General features: G+C 45.6%; 1 protein-coding gene across 30 annotated transcripts in view; it reads right to left on the bottom strand.

Moving 5' to 3' along the window:
- Positions 1-4,028: 4,028 nt before the first annotated feature.
- SPATS2L (spermatogenesis associated serine rich 2 like) overlaps positions 4,029-25,202 on the bottom strand; it is a 166,387-nt gene continuing 145,213 nt past the window's right edge. For all 30 annotated transcript variants that reach the window (XM_070242111.1, XM_001502795.6, XM_023622319.2 and 27 more), the window contains 5 exons: positions 19,373-19,431; positions 13,292-13,401; positions 10,689-10,791; positions 7,629-7,846; positions 4,029-4,921 (listed from right to left, as the gene is read on the bottom strand). In XM_070242111.1, the coding sequence (XP_070098212.1) occupies positions 4,523-4,921; positions 7,629-7,846; positions 10,689-10,791; positions 13,292-13,401; positions 19,373-19,431 (889 nt within the window). In that variant the 3' untranslated portion in view covers positions 4,029-4,522. The remainder of the gene's footprint in view (positions 4,922-7,628; positions 7,847-10,688; positions 10,792-13,291; positions 13,402-19,372; positions 19,432-25,202) is intronic.

Raw genomic sequence — 25,202 nt, 5'->3', positions numbered from 1 at the left:
AGCTTGAGCTGCTCCGCTGTCTTCCTATCTGCTCTGGAACTGACTGACGGGCTTATTTTCACAAGCCATTTAGACTCCAGAACTTTTCTAGGGGTGTTGGAGTTGACTACTCTTTTGTACCTGCTCTCTCATCCTTGTATTTATTGAGCACCTGCTGTGTGCCCGGCATTGGCAGAGGGGCAATGATGTTATTGGCCAGCTTGTTACACAACGACGCTAACTTACAGAATGTGTGTTCTTTCGAAAGGCTAGGAATAGGTAAATCTAATTCCAACTTAAGCACCGAAGCTAAAAACAGGGTAGTTTTCTGTTTTTGACAGGAAGCGCTTTTTATATTTATTTTCTGTAGAAATTCCTTGGTCGTTCTTGCAGTCATGGATCTGAAATACATTTTTTTCATGACAGAAATTTACATACTTTCTCGGGTAAATAAATTTGCTTTAGAATTTATTTATTCTCTAAAAACTCTGTGCCGTAATTTCTCCTGTGAAACTTGAACTTAGTGGTAGCAGAAATAGAGCCTCTGAGCCGTGGGAAGAAGCAGAGTTCACAAACACGGGGGCTTCTGAAAATCAGTGGTCAAAAGTGACTTGTGGGACCCTGTGTGAGGAGAACCACATTGTGCGTCCCCAGATGGCCAGATCCAGACTAGATGCCTTTGCGTGAGGGGCTGCCATAGTGAGGTTAAACACTGGTTTCGGCTATCTGCCTCCAAGGACTGGGGACCTGGTTCTTTGAAACTAGAATAGACAGAAAACTTCCTCAGGATTTATAAAGGCTTGTTGGAAAAAAAAGAAAAAAAGGATGAAAGAAATCCCTTGTGATAGCTTTCAGTGAATAGTATTCAAACTGTGCTTCAAATTCTGAGGTAGCAGGAGAATCCCTGGGACTTAGCAACTCTTCATATTTTTTCTGACCAAATTCAAGCAGTTAACACGACTCAGTACCTTCAGGAAAGCGCTGGAGCCATATGTTAGCCAGCTGAATTATTTTGATAAGGAGGATGATTTTTGTCTTTTGCTATTTTATAGTTTGCTTAGGAAATACGGGGCAAGTGACTGGTTCTTTCTCCTTTGCTTCATGTTTTGGTACCTGGAGGCAACCGGAGTCCTGGCCCCCCTGTGCCTGAATTTTAGTGGGGCAGAAAAGGGGCCATTACATATTTCATGGATGCTGTCACTATAATGTCTGTTGAGAAGTGAAAACTCCCCGTCTCTAGACACTCTAAGAGGGCACTCTAAACAGGCAGGGGAGGAGAGACTGTCAAAAGGGCGGGATGGAGGGAGAGAGGAAGCTTAGTCAGAGGTGGAGTTGAATTTAGGCATATCTGCCGCCCCCCCCCCCCCCCCGCCCCGCCCCGCCGTGTAGTTGCAATCTCTGTCGTCTCCCCCACCTGCTAGGTGCCCTGGGAAAAGAACTGTCGAGGCCCTAGGTTCCCTCTTTTTTTTTTTTCTTTTTAAGATTGGCACCTGAGCTAACAACTCTTGCCAAACCTTTTTTTCTTTTTCTCCCCAAATCTCCCCAGTACACAGTTGTATATTTTAGTTGTGAGTCCTTCTAATTGTGGCACGTGCGACGCTGCCTCAACGTGGCCTGACGAGTGGTGCCATGTCCGTGCCCAGGATCCCAACTGGCGAAAGCCTGGGCCAGCGAAGTGGAGCGCATGAACTTACCCACTCGGCCACGGGGCGGCCCCCTAGATTCCCTCTTCTCGTAGTTAAGTCAAGATTGCAGCTCAGACCTAAGCTTTTAGAGAGTCGGAAATCCTAAATCTCTTACTCTGGCAAAACTCTGCAGGTGGCTTTTGGTCTGGCAACTTTTCCTATTAACCTCATTTGATGTTGCTTCCCTAAGAATATTTCCTTGGAATCTCTTTTTCTGATGCCAGCAGAATTGAACTGCTTTTGAACTGAGCTTTAAATTGGATGTGTTGTATTTCTAGTTTCTTCCCCCAAACTCCTGTACAGCCTCTACTGAGATGAATTTTGTACTGATGTGTGTTTAATTTTCCGTGCCTTGCTGCATTCAGCACCCCTAGGATAGGCTCAAAAGGACAGAGCTGGAGGATGTAGGATCCTGAAATGAAATGTAAATTTGGAATGTAATTGGGAACCCAATAGGGAGGTTTAAATTTCACAGATGGGGTCTTGGTGGTACAAGGTATGTGAGTTTTGAAGTTATTCAATCTTCATGCGTGTTAAAATGTTTTAACCCCTACCAGACAATGTTTGAGAGAGAAGAATCTATTCTTCTGGCTATTGTGCATCAAGTAGAGAGATCAGAGTGCTTGAAGTCCGTGGATTTTTAAAGGCGTTTAAAACATTCTGAAAGAATGGCAGACTATGACCCATCTCTCGGGTCATGCCAGCAGTTCCACCTGAACAGAGGAAGGTATGTAATATAGGACTTAAATGGCCTGACACTGGCACTACAATATTGAAGTGACTGTTTCAAACATGCAAAGTGGTGAAGGCTCAAATGCTCAGGGTCTACAAGAAAGGCAAAATCTAGGAGAAAACATGATCAGGTCTGAACAGTTTTTAGCCTTCTTTTCTGCTTCTTTTCGGTGACCTGGGAGCGTTTGCTATGTGCTCAGGAATGTGAGCTGTCTTAACCCCGACAGCAATGTGGGCGAGCGAGCCAAGGCTGAGTGGTTGGGTCCAGCCCTGACAGGGCAGGTGCACCCCGACCTGGAAAACCCATTGTTTTTCTGTCGCAAGAATTATTTGATTCATCTTTAAAGCTGTCACATAGAAGCTGACATTTTTTAGTGTCGAGCCAAATCTTGCTACACAAAATTTGTGCGAAGTCTTTCTGTCTTGTGAAATATAAATTCAGGGCTTCAGATGGAGTAAACGGATTGCAGTCCTGAACATTTATCTTATTTGAATGAACAACTCTTCCTTCCTTCCAGAGTGTGACTTAACATTGAAAATTCCCATTAAGTCTCTGGGGACACCCAGAGACCTCAGGAGCTCTCTACACAGACAGCAAACATCCTCCTGCACTTGGCAAGAGAAGCACCGCTGCCTGCATGACGTGCAGACTCAGCCGCGCAGGGCTGCTCTGCGGAAGAGAAGGAAGGGAACCGCGGAACCCAGGCAGCCAGAAAACTTGTTAATGTTGAGCTGAAAACAAGCATTTCCACTTGAAAGAGGCCAACAAATCCGGAGGACACATGGAAGCTGGATGGAAGCAGTGCTCAAAGTGAGCAGTTCTGCTGTCAAAGACAGGGGACTCGGGGCTTCTTGAGTTTGACCCCGGATCCATTCTCCCTTCCTGAGGCATCAGTCGCGCCCTTCACCACACAGCCCGGTGCTTCTGGGGAGCTGGCCACACCCCAGCTCCAGGACGGGGCTCGGCTTGGCTCGGATTAGTCTATCTAATTCGTTCATCTCATTTGCTGCTCCCTCCCCTGCTCTGATGGTTGGTGTAGGGACAAGCGTACCGGCAATCTGGGCCAATGATACGCAGGGTCCTAGCAGAGACTTCTGAGAAAGCTACTTGCTCCGCGTGGATACTGCCTGGAGAGCTTCTCTTTTCTTCTGGACAGGGTGGGGGACGGACTTGAATCTTAGGAGCGAGGTAGCCATTTGCCACCATTCTAAATACACTGTCAGCCCAAGGAGGAAGGGCGAACTGAGATAATCAAGAGAAAGGAGCTGCAGCCCTGATCAAACTGGACCCAAGGCAGACTTTGAGGCTGGACTTTTCAGTCACCAAACCAATAAATTCTCTTTATTGTTTCCACTAGGCTGAGCTGAGGTTTATGTTACTTACACCAAGGTTTCCAAACTACCACGTGGTGTCTAAGAAGATGGGGGAGCATATCCATCTATATGTATGTAATGTACTGGCAGGGGCCATTGTGAGACATTATTTTTTCTGAAAGGACACTTGTCCCAAGAGAAACAGTATTGTACAGAGCTCTGTGCCACAACCTCTGGTCTCTAAAGTTTTCTTGAAAGTACTACACAGTACACAGTTTAATAATAAGTGGGCCTATCAATAAAAAAACGAGTCAGGTGTCAAATGCAGCATATTTTAATTTGTTTCAAATAAAGCAATATATGTATATATATTTTTTCAGAAAAACACCAGATGTTAAATTCTACAAAAGCGCATGTGTCTTCAGCAGATCATGTTTGTCTGATCAATAAGAACTGGTTTTCAACATTAACTCTAAGGACGATCAATGGACTGACATCACTGCTACAACATCGGTTGCTACTGAGCCTCTGACCTTTAGCCACATCTTGATTTTCCTAACAAATGAGTAAATACTGCCTGGCTAAAATGCTGCAATGTCTGGATGAGAAAAAGCGTCAACAGATCAAGCAAAGCCATGAAAGTTATGAAGCAAGCTAGAGCTGATTATCAGAATTAGTAAAAATGATTAAGAGAGGATGACACAACCATACAGGGTTTGTATACTCTGATTGACTCTCTTTTGGCAGCAAGTTGGGTCAGCACCTCGGGCAGGGAACCAAAACTGAGTGAAAACTCTTTTTTCTCTCCTAGCTCAGGCCACCAACGTCACAGCTGGGACGGAGAGAACCGCGGCATCTGTGGCAACTTCTATTCTCGTGGGGCAGAGATTGCACTGTGAAACCCTAGCCACGTTACCCCGGAAAGGCCTGGCCTCCGAGTTGTCTGCAGCGTGCTGCCTTCGCCGGGGCTTTTCCGAATGGGCTGGGGCCTCGGGGGTCTTTGTCCCCAAGGGGGTCTCTTGGTTTTTGTTGCCGCCGCCTTTGTTTTTGGGACGGAAGCCGTTGTGCGGCTGTCTTCTGTGTTCATGGCGGTTGTTACCCTTCGCCATCGGATCTGCTTCATTGCCACTGCCCTGTGGCTTGGCAGACCCATTTAGCCTGTTGTTATGATACTGTGGATTAAATCTTCGTCTTTGGCTAGAAGACCCATTCTACCAAAAGAAGAAAACAGATAGGTGTTAGACACCAATGAACCACAGACAACATCGCTAGACATTAGGGAAACCAAATCTCTAAGCCACAGGTAAGCTTTTTTACACCCCAGAAGAATATGACAACATGCAAATGAGGTCAAGCTGCTAAAATCCTCAAGCTTAAAAGAAAAGCGGACTGTCTTGTAAATGGAACTCCAAGAAAATAACTGATGTTGAAAGAGAGGTTATAGCAGTAGATGACAGGCAATCTAAGAAGCAGGCCAAATAAAACCCATAAAGTGAGCTTAAAATAGAACAGAATGAAATGTAACACAGAAGCTGGGCAATGATGATTTGTCTACTATGAAAATTTCTGGGACATTCTGTATAGACTATGAATTCTCAATGGATGTATGAGGAAAATGATCTGTTTGTAATTGTTCTTCTCTAAAGCAGTTTTTCTATTTTATTTCAAAACAAATATCATAGTTCAGAAATGCTGTCCTGGGTAAACACAGGGACGAATGCAGCTGGCACATCTTAGTGGGATGTAGAGGTAATGTGTATTTTCATAGAGGTACCTAGCTCTTCTTCTCAACTTTTTGCTGTTCTCAGCCAACAAACTCTGAAGCATCGTATTGAAAAATTATCAACCTTCAACAAATCAGTCACTAAGAACATAAATGGATGAGAAGAAAGGAAGCAACGGGTTAGCCTGTGCGTCCCTGTAGGAGGGAGGGCTTCTGAGCTCCGAGGTCAACAGTAGCCAGCACTTACTGAGCGCTCACAGTGTGCTGGGCACCAAGCAAGGTACCACCTCATTCGTCAGCACCATCACCCTTTAAGAGAGTTGCTATTACGTGCTTCATTTTATAGATGAAGATGACGAATTTAAAGGATTTGCCCAAGGTCTACAGTCTGAAAATGGTGGAGCCATTCCCATTTCATACTGTCTCCTGATAAGAGTCATAAACAGGTTGTTACATGAACACAGACTTTTACTGAAAATCAAACCTCTATTATCAAAATGTGTAATTTTATGAGTTACAAACATATAAAGTTCTTAATTTGTGCGTTGTGACTGGCTGGGATAGGTTTAGGGCACACCCACCCCTGCTAATTTGGGGCCCAGCGCAGGAGAGCAAAGGCAGGCCCATGCACCATATGCTAGAGCACTGCCTCTGGCTCCACCCTCATTGTGAGGGGGCTTGGCACACATGAACGTGGACACTTCAGCAGGCATAGCTAAGCTTCGCCCCCACTCCCACAAACGAACACCCTCTGGACCTAGGGTTGTGCAAACTGGTGGTATGGTCTGCTGTCAACATGATGTATCCAGGGAAGTGGCCCCCACAACCCCCGAGAGTAGGCTTGGGGCCGTGTGGGAACAGAATTTCAGGATCTGGAGTATTGGAGCGCTTTCCAGAAGGGAGAGTGCAGATTCTGGGTAGTCACATCTCCTCAGTCTTGCTCCAGTCTCTGGGGAGGGCCGTGGCTGGGGGAAGGCCAGGAGGGTGGCTCCAAAGCACCCAGCCCAGCACAAGGGCCCCCTGCCTGGGTCTATGGGATCTGGCTTAGATCCGTAAGTATGCTTCAACCTAAACGAGCCATCGCCTAAAAGGCTTTGCTGAAAATGACAAACGGTGAGCCGAAAAAGTCTCTATGTGGATAGCATTTAGTCTGGCCGCCTTTGTTTTTAAAGAAATTTGTGAAAGGGAAACTCAGACTAAATTTTAGACTTAATTTTAGTATGGGATTTAACAAGGAGCAAAGAACAAAAGCTGTGAAGATGTATTTAGACGACAAGTAAAAATGGATTTATTATGATCTTCAATCTAGGAATATATGAAATGCTCCTGTCAAAGTGCTATTTCAAAGTTCATGAGGACATCTGGGTCCAGAGAGATGCCTGTCCGGGTCATTAGTGAGAATTCTGAAAAATGAAGACCACAGAAGCCAACAGGGCACTTAGACCACCGGCTTTCTGGAATGATTACAAAACAGTCTCTTCATTGGCGCCCTCTCTCCATTGGCGCCCTCTCTCGGAGATCATGAGAGGGGTCTTTATGGCACACCCAACTTCTGGGTCATCAAATGCCACGTCTGTTCATTCTCTAACGAGGAGGGGGAAACCGCTGCGCAAGGAGCCAGTGGAGAAGGAGGAGAGAAGGAAGACTTCTCTTTCAGGGGTCATGGTAGATAAGAAGCGATAGTCATTTTGAGATTATTCTCTTTACTGAAAGCCCAAGAGAAGAGAGAGAAGCTTGAACTAACTTTGGCCTCTTATTGGTAAAGTAGACATAAGTGGGAATTAAGTGCTCTTAAAAAACAAACGCCAGAGATCCTCTCACTAAGTGTCAGTGGCCAGGTTCTGAATCTTGTTCCCACATCTGTGCGTCCCCTTCACCCGGGGAAGACCCGAATGGGGCCACTCAAGGTCACGAGAAGAGCGCTCTCATGCAGGCGGACTCCGCCGTCAGGAGTGGAGAATGCCACTTCCTCCGCATGGGACGGCGCCGCGAAACGCGGGCAGGGTGGGCCAGGGAGCCCCGTGGGGCCAGGCCGTGCTGCTGGGATGGGAGAGCCGGGGTGTGACGCCGGGTGGCTCAGCGTCCAGCACGTCGTGCTCTTTCCCTCCTCTGCAAGCGAGTGGTTTTCCCCTGCCGGCCGAGCAGCAGGGTGTGCAGGGCCCCTGAGGGCAGCGAGGCCCTCCCCAGCCGCTTACCTGCTTGTGAGCCGGCACGGCCTGGTGGGAGGAGTCGGCGGGGCTGGGAAGACTGCTCGCCAGTTTGGGGTTTGGCGCTTTACCCTCGGAGGGCTTGCCGTGACCGGACGGCTTCCGGGCGAAGCTGCCCTGCCTGCCGGCGGCGGCGTGCGCGCTCAGCAGCGGCAGCAGGGAGCTGCAGGGCGTCCGCGAGGAGTAGCTGTTCTTTGGATGCGTAACTGCAACGAGAAAGAGCCAGGCGTTGCGGGCTGTGCCGCCAGCCCCGCTGCCTCGGAAACCCACGGGGAGACGGAGACATCGGCAGGAGCCTCAGAAAACCATCAAGGAAAGGGTTTTTTGAAAGTTGTCATTTGAAAGGGTCCCTTGGCACCTGGAAACCACCAACGTTCCGCTGTGACTTTGATTACAGCATCATCATCCAAGTCGGGAGACGTTTGTAGGAAATAAAACACATCTGAGCAACAGTCAGGTGATTCCCTAGGTCCAGAGCCACCAAGGGCAGGGGGATGATAAAATCTGGAAGCCCCCTCGGTCCTGTCCACAATGCACTCTGCCTCTGGGGTGCCCTGACCAGCCCCGTGCCTGCTGCCCTTGTCAGAGCCCATACCAGGCGGGACTGCAGAGACAAAGAAGACCGGGAGGTGCATGGACACTTGGCCCGGGAGCCACTAGGTTCTGAGAGCACGGCAGTGGGTGACGCTGGGAGTTAGGAATCTTGTCACCTGGGTCGTGCATATGCCCTGATGGTGGGGCCAGCCTGCCAACGCAAGAGATGCCCAAAAGCCTCTTCTATATTCCATGAGAGCTGCAATATCCGGCCTTTTATCAACCCCGTTTCTACAGCCCCACCGCAAATCTGCACTGATTCCCGTGAGGCTGAAGTCAGCGCTGGTTCATTAGACAGATCCCACGGCTCAGGCAGGTCTGCTCCACGTTTATTATCCCATTCCCGCTGAGCTTGAAAGGGTGGTTTCGGATGGGATGATTTCTAGGTGATCATGCTGAGTTGGGGCCGGAGGGCATCAATTCAAGGATAAAGGTTCACTGGAATTTGACTGCCACGCTGGACAGCAAGAATCTTAAAATTGTCACCCATCTTTAAAAGCAATTTTCTCTGCTACCTGTGTTGGATCAGACTTAATCCTAGGGCTCTTCCAGAGGATTGGGGGCGACTAGGAGGGATCACACATTAGAAATAGGAAGCACAGGGATGTGTTTCTAGTCCCTTTGTTTTATATGGAAGGTGTGACAGCATCTTGGGGCTGTCCAGCATGACCAGGGACTTCAGTGCCTCCTGTGCTCACTAGACTCAGTGTCATGGGGGTCATTACTTCTGACCACTATTGTTGGTTCAGGAGCTGTGGGCTCTCAACAAAGCTGAGAAGAAAGGGGCCTTTTAAGGACTCTTGTCTCCCACAGGGAAGCTGTCTTTCATGGGGGACACTCGGAGTTTAGTAAGGGATGGTTCCTCCCACTAGATGGCTCTGGAAGTGCTCTGGAGGGAAGCAGGTGGAGCTGCATGCCCACCCCCCTCAGACCGGTGACAGTCACTGGGCATCAGGGTCTCACTCATCATCAGGCTGAAGTGGAAACTGGATGGGCAGTTAAGTTTCTAGCTGTGAACCAGGCTGTGCTTTCTTAGAGACAGGGCCAAAGCTGGGCGTGGAGAATGGCAAATGGATAGACTCTTTCATAAGGGAGGTGGCGTACAGAAAAGAGATAATTTATAAGAAAAGCAGTCAGAAAATCAGGTAAATTGCCTAAGATATGTCAAGGAGGATGCTCACAGCAGTGTTATTGAAATGGTACTGGAAACAACTAAATGTCCACAATCAGGGGACTGGTTATCTCAATTATGTTTAAATAAATTATTGGTTAAATATATTGACGTGGAAAAATGTCTACCAAATATTGTGAAATGATAAAAGCAAATTATATTACTATATGTGTATGTAGGACGGATAGTAAATTATAATATGTACTATAATACATAATTTACAGAGTAGATTATATGTGTGTAAAAAGTGTAAAGGAGACACAAAAGTAATGTCATGTTCTATTTAATATAGTTCTGTAATTTTTAGATCAAGCTTATATATATATATATATATTTGTGTGTGCGTGTGGGTGAGTGTGTGTGAGGAAGACTGTCCCTGAGCTAACATCTGTGCCAATCTTCCTCTATTTTGTGTGTGGGATGCCACCACAGCATGGCTTGATGAGTGGTATGGATGTCCATGCCGGGGATCCGAACCCACGAATTCCAGGCCGCCGAAGTGGAGCGTGCAAACTTAATGCCACACTTATATTTTTTTATACTCAGAAAAATAAAAACAACTTCTACTTTGAAAAAAAAGTGCAGCCAAATCTCAATTTTTCAGCTGACTATTGGAGGCTGTGGATATCCCAGGGCCCTCCCCAGTTTTTCCTCCTTGTGGCTGTCCTGAAAGCCATTTTCATGCTCATTCCCACCTCCCCTGGGGGTGCGCTGGAGTAGGGGGAAAGTATCAGCCAACTCTGTTGTACTTTAGCTGCTCTAATTAAGGCTTAATAGTGAACAAGATGAAAGCTGCTGGGCGAGTGAAGTCTCTTATTGTCTGCAGACGTCACTCAGCACAGAGAGCCAAGGGAGAGGCTCCGGGCACTGCCGAACAGCACACACAACAGCTGGGCCCTTCAAAACAACAGCCGACTGTTCCCAGAATTCTCAGGAAGACTCCCTCTCAGTGAACAGGGCTCTGCAGAAGCAAGCTATTTGAAATCAGAGAGGCAGTTTATCTGGCAGTGCTTAAGAAAAGTTTGCAGAAGATAGAAACTAGTTGACCTGTTCCGTTCCGCTTAATAAATCCTGGGGATTTACTGATGGGCAGTGGCATTTGAAGACTCTAAGTTCAAATCATGACATTTCTAGTGACTTGTGTCATGATCTCAGATTATTAAATCTCTTTAGACTTCACTTCAGCGCTCCAGGGGGACCGCACACCTGACATTTCCCATATCAACGCCAAACGGCACCAAGCAGACTCACACAGAGCTATTTAGCAAGTATGCAAAACTCACTTTCTCCGCAGAGCATGATTTGGGCCTTTAGCTGTTCAATGTCACAGGAGAATCGGGCAGCCTTCCCGAGCTCTTCGTCATATTTACGCTCGCTGACAAAGTGCTGGAGGAAAGAAAGAACACAGGAGCCCCACAATTACAGAAATGATCAAGGCACACTGCAGATCGATTCACTCTGCTCTCCGCTCCTCTGACGGTGTGAACCAGCTGGGGAATCATGCCAGCTCGGTCACTGTGAGGCTCCATTAACCCAGGCTTGGTCCTGACCTGCCTGGAGCATGATCAACTTCTTGTTCTGGAATATGTGGGGGTCCTGTCTTTCCCCTGCCTGGGCTGTGATACAGTCAAATCGTGTGTCTGCACTCATCTCTTTAACTTTTAGCATCCCTCGCCCTCGTTCTAACGCTTCACAGTCTGCTGCAACTTTCCGGGTTGCATTCCAGCAGGGTCTTCCTAATTTGGCCAATGGTATTAACCCTCAAGAGCAAACATGTCATCATTCCTAGACATCCATCTCTATTTTAATAGAGAACCAAGAAGTCCCAAAAGCTTAGTATCTAGAAAACATTATCTTGAATGGTAGAATTTCAAGTGCTGTTAAAAGAAGTGGGAAAGAGATTATTTTTCACTTCATTTAAAGTTAAGATCTACGTGTAGATGACGGAGTGAGAAATAGAGAAATAAATATGACTCAGTCCCTCCTTGAGTTTACCAGGGAGTTTAGCACATGGCAAGGCAAACGCATACCACTAAATACAACAGAAGGTAGAATGTGGTCGGTGCATTAGGATTATAAAAGAGGAAAATTATTTCCTACTGAGGGGAATAGGAAAGAGTTACGTAAGTGGAAGCGTTTGAGCTAGAACATTAAAAAAAACTATTGAACCCCTACCAGACATGGGCCAAATTCTTAACAGATAATCTCATTTTCATCTGATCACGTTAATATGAAGTCACTACTATTATTATCTCTAATTTACAGAGGGGAAATCAAGGTTCTAGGAATCTAAGAAAATATGTAATTTATCTAAGGTTGCAAGATCTAGACTCTTTCACCCCAAAGCCTGTGTTATTAACTATTTTATGTTGAGTGGGATTATGATTGGCAGAAATGAAACTTGGCAGATAAGTAGATTTCAACAGACCAGGAAGCTGGCAACTCCATATTCCTCACCTGCTGTTCTAACAAGGGGAAGATGCAAGTTGAGATATATACACTGGAGTCCAGTGTGGATTTTATTCCGAGGGGAAGGGTGGACCATATTGGGGGAGACCAGATCTGCTCTGGGGATATAACTCTGGTCTGAGGGTGGATGAGCAGGCTGGAGGGAGGCACTGGAGGCAGAAAGGCTAGTTAAGAGGCCATGGCAATTGACTGGGTGGGAGGCAACACAGTCCAGAAGAGAAGGTGAGAAAGGAAAGACCTCTGGAGCGTCTCAGTACCCTCAGAGGGGTCCTTGTCCCCATAGGGCTCCTTTTCATGCCTAACCAGGACGGAGGGAACTGAAAAGTCACCTGCCACTTTCTACCATATCCAGCCAGTTTTATGCCCAGATGAGCAGGCAATCCTACTTATAAAGCTGGCAGCAACTGTGTCTTCAAAGTACTCTGGATCCCAAGAAAGAAGTGGTTCAGAAGCTGGAGTGCACATGCGTGTGTGACGTGTTTAGTATACTGGGGATAAAGAGGAGGATAAGGGGAAACTTATAAACTCTAACTTCCCAGCTTGTTGTAGAGACTTGTTTTTGCCTTTCTGGTAACTGCACCCCATGCAGTTTCGAAGCTCCAGGGTCTTGGTGGGTCTGTCAATCAAGACCTCTCTTGGCCAAGTGGTGGATGTGACCCAAGTGGAGGTGTAGCAGAATCTCTCTTTAGGATTTAAATCAAGTAGGGTGGCACAAAGGCTCAAGCTGCCTGGTGGTCACTGCCTCTGACAGTGCCCTGGAGAGTGTCTGGTAATGACTGCCTATGTTACCTGGCGGCTGCCTGGGTTTCTGCCTCATCGCAGCCGGGAGTCTTCAGATCACACTCGGCTTTGGTGAGCTACACTCAGATTCTTTCAAATTCTACTTGTTCTTGAGGTTGGCCAGGCTCACTTTCTGTTGCTTGCAACTGAAGAAATCTAATAAATACATATTTGTGGGTGGTATTCTTAATAAAAGGGCAACTAAGCTAGGAAAGGATGTAGGAAAGCAGGCTCCACATATTGTCCATTCTGTAAAATCTTCACTTACACTAAGTTCACACTTAGTGTGTGTTCACGTGTGTGTTTATAGTCATACACATAAATTACATATGCTGAAAAGAATATCCCCATCCCAGCTATAATTCACAGTTGACTGCATTTTATTTAGGTCAGTCTCCACTAAGAAAATAGCTTGTACCTCTCCTCTGCATTAACATACCCCTTTGAATGGCAGTATACTTCAATAGAGTGTCTAGATGGCTCTTCCCCCTCCTGTATGCTCTAGTCCAACTTTGTGAAAGAGAGCTGGGTGTATGACATTAGAGCCTCAGAGAGCAGCACTCTATGGATGCAAAACAAACATAATGAGGATCAGATCTCTGGCTCAGGGTCCAGGCTGTGATGTTTTAGAACTGACCTTAATTTCTGCCCTGAGTTCGGCCAGCTGCATCTCTGCCATCTGGCTGGCTAGATCGGTAAGCCTCTTCAGTTCTTCTGCTTTCTTCTGACGAGCAGTCAGGATTTCCACTGCCAAACAAGAAGGAATAATACGTTAGGGCCAGCGATTTGAGCATACTCAATGACCTAATTTCTGGAATCAGTGCTCCCTCCACAGACTGATGGCTTTGCCGGGCCATGGCTTTGTGTTCTGAGTTCGTCACCGAGGTGGCTTTGCCCTTGGTGCTCATTACCAACCACCCATTTCTGGATGTCCTTATCCACCAATCCCCAAACCAAACACATCCTTTCTGATTCACCGAACACCCACAATCTTCTTCATTTTCCTCACTGGCATCTGATCTCACTTACTTCATTTAGACTTTTAAATTTGTGCATTACTCAGAACAGCTAGCTCCAAAAAAAGACACTTATTAAAATCCTCTCTGAATGCATTGCAAAGATAGGAGTCCATTAAGCAAACCCATCTTCTGTATGTGCTGTACTATGAAATTCTAACAGCATCAGACCTCTGAACTTTAACACATGTTCACTTACGGCAACTAGCTGTGTTATTGGAATAGGACATAAAAAGTTTACCGTATTAGCTTTCTGTGAGCTAAAAATGTCTGTGCTTTTGATACTCTGCAGATATGTTTCCATCCTGCAACCAGAGAGAAGTTACAGACCAGAGAGTCTTGTCTTTGTTATAAGTGTCCCCAATGAAACATTTCAAGGGTGAGTGACAGCCTGCTTGAACTGGATTCATGTGGACTCTTTAGCATCTGCGCATGCAGAGAGGACACATGGGAGCTCTCTGGCTCCACATTTCACACATCTGTCACATGAACCAAAGGTTCAAGGAGATGTAGTTGCCCACAGGTTAATTTGTGCATGTGCGTGTGCATGTGCGTGTGTATTTCCCAAAAGATCATGGAGCTCAAAAGCAATGCATATAAACACATCAGGTGAGATTTAAATGTGAAGTTTGATCTTCTAATAGATAGACTTGTGGTTCTTTAATTCAATCACACATGAATAGCCCTCATTTCTTTTGGACAAACATTTTGAGTTATAAGAAAAGAGATGTCTATCTAACTAAGAGGATATCGTGTCGAATTCATATTCCATTCTGGATTGAACAAGGGTCAGCTGCTTCATTAGACCAGATTCACAGCACACATGCAGAGCCAAACAATGTGACTTCTGATTTTAAGAGTTCTTAATTTATAAATGTCAAAACAGTCACCCCAAAAACCCCAAAGGAAGTTCAGAAGCAATCAAGAGTTAAGATTTCTACAAACCATAAACCATTCTTTAGACAGACTGAGAAATGTCATCTTTTTATGCTGACCAATTTGAGATGTCAATACAATAAGTAATCTGTAACTTATAAAGCCTAATTATCTGCCAAATGATGCTGATCCTGCTTGGATTATTTACCAAGACTTCCCTACCTCCCATTTACAATACCACGTAGCTGGGCAGAGGCTGACTGACCTGGGCCTGGCGGTCTTGCAGAATACAGAGGAGCTGGTGAAAAACTTGTCCCCATGATGGGAGTAAAAGGAATTCTTGTTTGAACATAGGACACTGTATTACCGAATGATGTCCCGGTTACCCAGTCAGATCAGAGGTCACAAAAAGGTGGCCCACTGTCACTTTCGGCTGCAGAGTACATATGTTTTATTTGCTCCACACGTTACTTTTACAAATTAATTGCCTACATTTGAAAATGAGGAGATTCTATTTGAAAGCTGGATTTCTGGCTTCTCTTAAAAGATTGACGTTCTGGCCACAGTTGGCAGCATTTCCACGTGGCCACAGTTGGCTAGAACTGAGGAGTTTTCCCCTTTTCAGATAGAGCATGGTGCCCAGTGTGCCATGGTCACACCCTGCCCTGCTCGGCTCATGACTGTTTCCTGCCTGGCCCCTGTCGGCATCTCCGATCACGGCAGACACTGTACATGTAGTTGTTTGTGTCCACGACACCTAGGGCCTGGTTCACAGTTGGTGCCCAATATATGACCTGAGTGAAGGCCTGAAGGAGTGAATCAGTCCAATACTGAAAAGGAATACGCAAAGAAGGATGGAAGTTCCTTTTCTACAGGGGCCACTTAAGAACGTCTGGGACTCATACCTTTGATTGATTATTTTTTTGTTTGCCATTATAATTCAACATAAGGTTGAGACTATGATCTTGAGCAAGACGCTGAAATGAGGTACTCTCCTCTTGCAAAGATAAAAAAGAAATTCGGAAGGCCCAGACTTGATGGGCAGAGATAAAGGGTCAGCAGACCTTGAGTGATGGCACCATTAAACAGATCTGACTTTTCTTAATAGATCATTTGTGGGACTGGTGGCAATTAGGGGTAATCGCTCTTTTTGATTAACTAGAACTTGGGCATTCACACCAAACAAAAGATTTTTTAGAAATAGATATAAATGGGCTCTAAAATAGGAATGCAGGTGCAAGATCACCAATAAATCTGAGTTTACACTCATGCAAATGTGCATGGAAATGAATACTTTGCATCAGCAAGTGTTGCGATGAGTTTTACATATAGTCTCATTAACATTTCAAAGCCTTTCATTATGAAAAAGCCTTAAAACTTGAGATCTAAAGCCAATATTCTTTGGAGGGGGCAATATTTTCACCTCAAAAACATCAATCACAGAAACAAAAAGAAAAACAAAACCAGATCAGATCCTAGAATTTAAAATAGAACCGTAAGTATGTTTCGAAAACTCCATCCTTGTGGAAATCTGTAGAGGGAGACAGTTCCACACAGCTTTAGATTTTCACTGCATTCAGGACGTGATTAATATTATTTAGGTACTTTTATAAACAGTATCTGGAACGCTGACATCATTTTCTCAATGGGATTTATATATTCCTTCAAGTTTCTAGAACACATTGGAAGCTTGTTCTTATTGCTTGAACCATGGAATATTTTAGGGCTTTTCAAGTAATACTCCTTAGCAGAGGGTGCACCCGAACCCCTGGGGGGCCAGGAGCGGGGGCAGAAGTAGGTTTTCAAGCACAAAGATTCTTTGAAATCCTTTTTATGCCTTAAAAGCTCTTGCGAATTTTGCATTTTACTTCATAATATGTCTGTGTTCCTGTTAATATAAAGTAATGTTCTCTTCCCATGTCTCTAGTAAATTTGACACTCCACGAAGAAGCCTCTGTAGGCCTTCAGTTCCCAGGGTTTGCAGACGAGGTGTGAGGCCGTGCACTACTGCACGCTGCGCTGCTTCATCTGTGGAGTATGACAGTCACGCACACCAGGCAGGGGTGTTGTGGAACCACATGAAATAGGCTATGTGAAGTGTTTAGTACAGTACACTCAAAAATGCTAACTACAAATATCATTAATAAAATGAGATGTATTCATCTAGAATACACTTCTTTTGCAATTACTAATATTGGATCCCATAGCCCATAAACACTGAAGCAGTTACAATCATTCATTTAACAAATATTAGGAAGTACCTACAGTCTTCTCAGCATTGTGTTAGGTACCATGAGGGACAGAGGAGCTTATGTTATAATTGAGGGAATATGGTTTATAACATGTGCAGGAAATGGGAAATGTGGAAAATACTCTTGAGACCATAGATGAGCAAGCTTAAGATGGTGGTTGTAAAGACAGTTCAGTTCTTAGTGGGGGAAATTCAATGGTTCCTTCCATCTGTGGAGAAGACACAGAGCTGACACAGCAAGTCACCTGAGAGATGCCACAGAACCCCTCTGAGGGGGCTGGACTAACTTCTTTACTAATAAGCGCCTTTCCCTTTTTGCACACACAGTGGGTCAGCACTGGGCTGAGCACCTGCCACGTATTTTCTCCTTTTATTTTTACAATAACTGTTTGAGATAGAACCTATTCTTATTTTCCCTTTTCTGATAAGTGACCTGAGACTTGAGAAGTTAATAAAATGGCTCAGGGTCACACAGCTAGTAAATGGGTGGAACTTCGATTTGAACTCGGTTCTGCTTGCCTTTAATGCATGCGAACTGGCTCCCCAGGGCTCTGGGTGGTTCTGAACCCAGGAGCTGCAGCGCCAGTTCCTGAAGCTGGGTGAAGCTTGTCAGCCAGTCTAGCCGTTCCAGCTAGGCGGGACGCTCCACGAGTGATGGCCCCATGCTGTGCTGTTTATCCCAGTGCCCAGCAGTGCAGAGCGAGGAGGAAGCATGAAGTACATTTTATTGATTGTCTTAAAAACAAGATGCTATCCAGAGATGCTCCAAATTCCACAGGCTTGGCCCGTAATATTATTATCCCAAGAAGGAAGAATGAGCATGTGAAATCTGAAAATCTGAGGCCTTTTGTAAACCTCTTAGAAAGTGATATGCTAGGAACTTTATATTTTGGGGCCAGAGAAACATTTGTGTCCGTTTGGCTGTTATCGTTTTTATCAATAGGACATGAAACTAAAAAGAAAAAATAGGGTAAAACTGAGAAATGGAAAATCCCAAGCCATGTGGTAATCTACTTTTACAGAAATCAACAAATTTCTTAAGAATAAAGTAATTTCACAATCAAAGGGATTGTGTAACTACCTAATATTCCACAGCTTAACCTTGGATCACACTTAGTTTTATTTAATAAAACCTGCTGTATTTTAGATTCTAAAATGTTATTTACAATTATTTAGAAAAATTGTGTAACAAAACCAATGATAGCTATTTTCCATAAAGTGGCTATTGAATCATGGCCATGGGCCAGGCAAGAGAAATAGAAAAAGAGTGAAGAACCTGGTCTGAGCCTTCATTCTGGTAAAAAGAAAGGCACTGCAGTCAAAGGTGAAGGAATTTAGCTGCAAGCTGGTTTGGGGGGCAGACTGCCATTTATCTCATTCACCAGATAAAATTTGGGTGAGGATGAAGAATTTAAAACGCCCAGGAGATAAGGATCGTAAAACTAAATCCCAGCTGAAAAGTAGGGTCTTAGGGTTCCCGTGAACACAGCCGACTGATTCGGTAGTGGGGGGGCTCAGCCTGCCCACCATGGCCTGGCGTTGAGTCTGGCTGAGCCATCTTGTCTCTGCTGAAATTTCCAACCCACGAACCTCAGCCTGCTTGGGGTGGCAGACCTGCCCTGCTAGCTGTGGAGGAGCTTTACAACAGTGGAAAGGATTAGAAATAAGTAGAAAGATGATAAAACCAATCAAACCCAGAGTACCAATCTTTTGTGTTAAATTTAGGAAAGTGTTTCAGTGGTCAAGACCATCTGAGTATACTCATTATTTAAACAGAATATTTGGCACCTTGGGCAATCACACTTGTGATTTCAACATAAAACATGTAATTGATTTTCTTTTGAGGTGTTAAGTTGGCAAGTGTCAGTGAACTTGACCAAGCCTGTAAACAGAACTGGAGTGTTTGAAGGAAATTTCATTTAGCACATCTCGGAGTTTTAATTATTAATCTTCGAACAGTCGCTTAAAAGCTTGGCATACTTTGCCCATTAAGTTTGTGAGTCTGCCTTGTCAGGCATCTGAAGTGCCCCAAAAAAATCAGATAGATTAAATTTATAAATGTAATTCAAAATATTGAGGGGAACTTGAGTACATTTCAAATGGGACTCAGTTTTTAGGGGAATTGAATTTGTTAAAATCGAGTTAGTTGCACCTAAGAAAAAACAAGTGGAAAGGGTTGTATAAGCAGTATAGTAAGATTTGTAAGTTGTGAAGGCTTAAAAACTGATGTTTTAAAATTTAATACTAAATTCAGTGTCATTTGAAACCCAATTAAACTGAAGTGGTCCTGTGTCTGCACAAAAGTCCCTGTGGGCTTGAAATAACCCAGTTGACACCTGCCATTTGCTGGGCGGCTGTCCCGCCATGGGCTGGGTGGGCGCTGCTGCCCTGTCCTTCTGCCACATGAGGTTACTCAGTTTGCAGGGGCTCAGTGACTTGCCTAAGGTTACAGAGCTCATACGCCAGGATTTCAGGGTGAATGTGAGGACCCCCCGAATCCGGGTCACCGTCAGTCTGATCTGTGGATTGTTTCCGACTGGGAGGCCCCTGATCAAACTACCACGTGTCTACTTACTGGCTTCTTCTTTAACTTTATCCATTTCTGCCATTAATGAAACTTCTTTGTCAATGATGCTGGGGGAAACAAAACAAAAACAAAGAAGGCTTAATCAAAGATAAGCTTTCAATAAACACTGGAAGTAAAAGAAAAGTTATTGTCATTAAACAAAATACAAAATTACCATAAATATTTCTATGTTAGAATGCCAGCAGCACACTCTGCCTTTCCAAAAACCAGGCCACGTGGAAGGGATGCTCCCAAGTATTACATAGTGACATCTGCTGATTAAATCATTGTCAGCAAATCTAAAAAAAATGCCTTTTCAGACTTTCAGAATTGTGCTGCTTTGAATTTAAATTTGGGAATATTTTTGCCCTATGAATTCTAAAGTTCCAAAACAATATAATAAGTTCTTGAGAAGCTGCCACTCAGGGTGTCAAGGCCTGCAGTTCTCAAAGGCCTCTGTGCTGGGAGGGAGGGAGGTGGGCTCAGTTCTGATGCAGGCGGTCCTGGGACCTGCTCGGAGAAATTGGGTCTGGGTCCTCGATCCACAAGCTCTATCATACGAGTCTGTGCCTTCTCATTCCCCAAAGAAGCATTTCAAGGTTCAGATTAACTTTTTTCCATTACATTTATTTTTTGGTTAGTCCTTTGAAAAGCTATTACCTGCATAAAGTAAATAATTATCCATCCAAAAGTGCATTCCCCCCCATCCTGACTCCTCGTTTCCCTCCCAGAAGGAGCACATCATCAGAAATCCTTATATCTCCTTTCACAGCATTTTACTCTATATAAGCATAAAAGTCAGATGTTTCTTTATTTTCATTTCAACCACAGATATTTCAATGTATGTCTCTAAAAGGTAAGGACTTTTGGAGAATATGTCTGTATACTACAATACCTAAAAACATTAACGATAATGTAATGTTATCAGATATCTACTCTGTCTTCAATTTCTCTAACTGTCCCAAACTTTTTTTTAATAGTTTGTTTGAACCAGGATTTAAGTAAGGCCCGTTTGTTGCAATTGCTTGAATGTCTCTTATATCTGTTTTAATCTATAGATTCCCTTCCATCTCTTTTTCTCTCCTTTGCAATTCATTCGTTGAAGAAGCAGTTTGTTCATCCTGTGGAGCTGTACAAGGTCTGAATTTTGCTGACTGCATCTCTGTGGTGTTACTTAACACATTCTCTTATGTTTCGTGTAAATTTGTTAGGAGATGGAGACATTTGATTAGATTCAGATTTGCTTTTTATTTCAGGAGCTATACTTTGTTAGTTCCACCAGCAGACAACACACTTATAAATATTCCTCCTGAAAAAAAATCAAACCTGAATGTATTCAAATTTCTACATCTCATAACAAAGCCATGGGCAATGCAAAGGAATCTATTTTGTATGGTCTTAGCAGCCACTGATGATCGTTGCCTAGATCAACAGGGTTTGAAAAAAGGGGATATTCAAATTCAAAATGATTCCTTCTTCATTTATTTACTGGGAATCTTCCATAAAGAGAAGCTTTCCCTTATCAACTATTTGGGTTACCATGGAGTACAGTTCAGGTGAGGCAGGATAAAGGCTTGGCTCTCTCTTTTTATACTGAAAACTGGAAAGTTTCCAAAGTCATAGTTGGTTCCTTAGAATCTTCCAAAAGTACCCAGTGAGATTTTGCTGTTTGCGTGGTTTAGCCATGAGCTCGCGCGGGATGCGCCTCTTCCCCTGCAGCTGTCTCCCTCAGTACTGCTCGCATTGCTCCAGCAGACGTACTTTTTTTTCTCCATCAGATGTACTTTTAAAATTCAGAGTGTGTTGAAAACTTATTTCCTCTTAAGAGGAAACATTTTGTAATATTTGTCAAGGTCAGGAGTGGTTCCTGGGCTCCGTCTATAGGAGTTTGGGGCTCCGCGTGCAGATGACGTGATGTAAACGCTTAGAGAGGAAGGGACTGTGTGCTGAGGAGCTCAGCTCTTTCCAGCCAGGAAGTCCTCGTGGGAAGAACCGACGTGGACAGTGGACAGCAAAGTCTCCGCTGCTGGGCTCGAAGCCCAATCCACCAAGCGTGGACATCAGCTGTCCCCATGGCGCATATGGCTTAAGGTCACGGGACATGATCACTTTGGTGTAACCAGCACATCAGGACACCTGCACCTTATTTATTGACATTACATAGGTATGATGTCAATGTGTTTTAAATCTAGGAAATACAGAAAGGTGCCTGGTGGGAAGGAAGTCTTTATCCCATCTCTGTCCCAGCTCACTCAGTGCCCCTCCCTGGAGGCCTGCGCTCTTACCAGCTTCTCACGTTTCTTTCCAGAGACCATCTATTAATAAACCAGCATATATTTGCTAATTGCATGAGATGCTGGGCTAAGTCAATAGGCCCGTGCCCCTGTGACTAGGAGGTATATTTAGCTTCTCTGTCAAGTTCACAATGTAGCCACAACAGAGGCCAAGCGATTTTTCGTTTTTGTGTTCAACAACCCTCTTAGAGGGGACAGTTCTGTGTTAGTTTAGGGAACCAAGGCTACTGGATAAGCTGTTAGGAGAGAAGGTGAGAACCTAGAGATGGGGGTCGGGAGCCCGAATTACAGCACCGTGGTTAAGCTACTCTGCCTGGGACAATGTTTTGAATTTTTGTCCCCTACAGACAGGAAGGCAAGAAGAGGGAGAGAGAAGAGCCAGCAAGAAGGCTGGGCGCTGTGTGGGGTGAAGAGCCGGGGAGAGATCACCAGCAGTGGGGTGGGCAGAAGAACTGCCGGGAGCCAGGGGGCTGAGACACTACTGCAGGGTGTGCGCAGGGAGGTGTGGTTTGGGAGCCTTGCTGGGGACATCCAGATCCTCACTCCGCTTGGTGGGCGTGCTCTGAACGTGCGCAGGTGTGCGTGCACAGACACTGAGGAGGCAGCTGGGTTTCACGTTTGGGTGAGGGCAAGGCTGAACAGACGGAAGAGGCCACAGCCAGAGGGCAGAGGGAGCGCGAGAATGTTAATCCCCACCCCTACCCCCACCCCCGGCACAAATCTGAGAGAGGGCTGTGGCCTTCCAGGGGACCTGGAACAGGAGTCCAGGACAGCTGCTTTGGAACTCGAGGGGCTGCAGACTCCGGTTGCCACATGGGCTCCAGGTCATGTGAGACTTGCAGGTAACTCGTGCTCCACTCTCTTCACCAGTGGAGTGAGTGGGCTGCACAGGTTTGGGACGGCTGTACAGGAATATGCCACAGAGAGCTCTAGAAATGGGGAGACTGAAGCAACAGTCCTCCACTGGACAAATGTTTGCTGAGTGCCTGCCACGTGCCAGGCAAGGGTGCTGGGGCTGGGATACAGCTGTGGATCAAAAACAAGGATTCCTGCCATCCCTGTGGAGCCTGCATTCTTTGTGGGAGAACTGAGAGGAAGAAGGTGAGAGGCGAGGAGCCGATCTGACTGGGGAAACAGCAAAACAACAGACGGAGGGGAGAGAAATGAGGCTGCCTCAGCCCTCAGTCAACTGGAAGGCTTCTAATTAGTGTCTCCAGGCTTGGAGAGCACGCGACGTACACAAGCAAACACGACCTGCGCAGGATACGAGCTCGGGAGTCTGAGACTTCCAGTGGGTGGGAGAGGAGCTGGCTGCAGTGGGGGTCCCCCAGCCCCTCAGTCCCCAAACAAGGTCACAGACCCTGCAGGCTGGGAACCCCGCAGCCTGTGTGTGTGTTGGGTGGGGAGGATGGTGTAAGAAGGGGCCTTTGTTAAACTCTTTACCAAGATCAAGGTAAAATTTTTCTTGATTAAATTGGTTAACATAATAATGTGCCTGGAGGGTTTACAAGATGGACATTTGGGGTGTAATACACATCCCCAGGTCTAACGCATATTAAACAAAGCTGGGTATCCACACAACAGTTAGTTCAGGCCTTCTGGGCTAAAACAGGAGGAAGGAAAGTTACACAATAAATTATTACTCTGCTGAATGCCCACTTGAGGATGCGGAAAAGTCCTGGGAAGCTGGCATCAACCGTCCTTCCATTCCTCTGGGTATTTCAACAGAAGACGGGCCTCGAGCTGCAGTCGTTCGAGCACTGTGGTGTGGGCCTGCTTTCAACGCCCCTGTGCGTAAAGGCGCACCAAGGAGTCTGCTGAGTCAGGGCCTGCTCAGATCTGAGGAAGGGAACGCAAACCAGGAGCTGGTGCCGGCTGGAGGCAGCCCCAAATGGCCCTCAAGAATCTCACTAAGGTGCCCCGGAGGGCTTCCTGGGGTCCTGCCTCCAGGGCAGCAGGCTTGTGGGAGGGAAGACCGTGGGAAGTGGACGCGGACAGTGAAGAGGGTGAAGCAGTGGAGGCCAGCCTGTCCCCTGGCAGGCTGTCAGACAGCGAGGAGCCAGCATCATGACAGGCTGAGAGCCAGACCAAAGCGCGGGTCAAAGAGGAACGACCGCGGCTAAACCCTCCCAAATGCCCCAGGGCCGGTGTCACAGCCAGCTGCAGGAGGAATTCCATCAGTGCCATTTGCAAGTCCTACTGAAGCTTCTTAGAGGGATGAGGACAGAGACAGACACTGATGTGCTGCCTGCTGGAAGGCAACTCTGCAGGCTAGATAAGGACAGGGCAAAACTCTGGGACGGAGGTACCAGACATGGAGGGCAGGACGGAGGGTCTTGGAGAGAAACGACCTCAGAGAGTTGACAAGTCACAGAAAGAATCAGTGTCACAGACCACATTCCCACTGGGAAAGCAGAAAGGTCGCCTGCCTGCTTTCAAGGTACAATTATGTAGACAGATATCAGCCCTAAGTTCCCTCAAAACGGGAGCTTATCACATCTAACACACCCTGAGTGCTCATTTTGTGCTAGGCACCTTGGGTAGAGACCTGTGCCTTACTGGAATGATCTCGCCTAAGCTTCACGACACCCCAGAACGTATGAGCTGTGCTCTCTCCTCACCACAGGGCCCTGGCACATACCCTCCCCTCCTCCCCAGCCCTGTCTTTCTTCATCTCGTTAACTGCGAGTCTTCTTCAGGCCTCTGCTTAACCGTCAGCTCTTCAGGGAAGCTCTGACTGAGTTTTAAAACCTTCTGTTCAACTTTATGATCTTAGACTATCAGGGGTTGCTCAACAAAAACGGCTTGACAGTGATGAATGTAAGGGAAGGCAACAGAGTCATTTTCTATGGCATAACAATAACGAAGCTTCTTCATTGGTATATTGTACTGCTCGCATATAAATCATGCTTATGAAAAAATTTGGATAATTCTTGTCACTGACAGATTCTAATCATTTGAGACACGAGCTTATAAATAAAAGTGCAAAGATATTCACCAAACCACACAGGGTTTGGCTTAGAATCTAAACAGGTAGTTGATTCTGTTTGCAAAGTAGGGTGATGATAAGTTACTGAAATTTGTGCTCTCTCACACGAATCACCTGCAAATCTAGGTTTTAGACATTTTTGCCTTTCAATAGTGGTCCTCTGTACCTGACAGAAATAGAGAACTCCTTAATTGGCTTCTCCCTGACCCTAAAAAGTTCTCTAGGAGGTTGGCTCGAGTCCTCCGGAGGGCGCCGGACTTAAGACACGTGGAACATGGTCTACACACCTCGAACTCACACAAAAGCCGTGCTGACCGCCCATGTTTCGGACGCGCCCTTTATCCCTCCAAAAACACATCTCATTTTATCGAAACTGCCTGGATAGTAAAATTTTATTCTGTTGCCATAAAAAAGCTTTTATTATTAAAGCAATAAGGTGTAGGGAGAAGGAGATTACCACGGCAAGGCCTTTATGGTTTACTATACAGTTAATCACAGAGATAAAGTGTCATTTTATAAAAATGTTTCCACTGTCTTGACTCCTTTCTATGGAGGA

Source organism: Equus caballus, chromosome 18 (genome assembly GCF_041296265.1).
Source record: "Equus caballus isolate H_3958 breed thoroughbred chromosome 18, TB-T2T, whole genome shotgun sequence".
Classification (NCBI taxonomy): domain Eukaryota; kingdom Metazoa; phylum Chordata; class Mammalia; order Perissodactyla; family Equidae; genus Equus; species Equus caballus.
The sequence above is the reverse complement of the archived record's forward strand: the minus strand, read 5'-3'. Positions and strand labels throughout refer to the sequence as shown.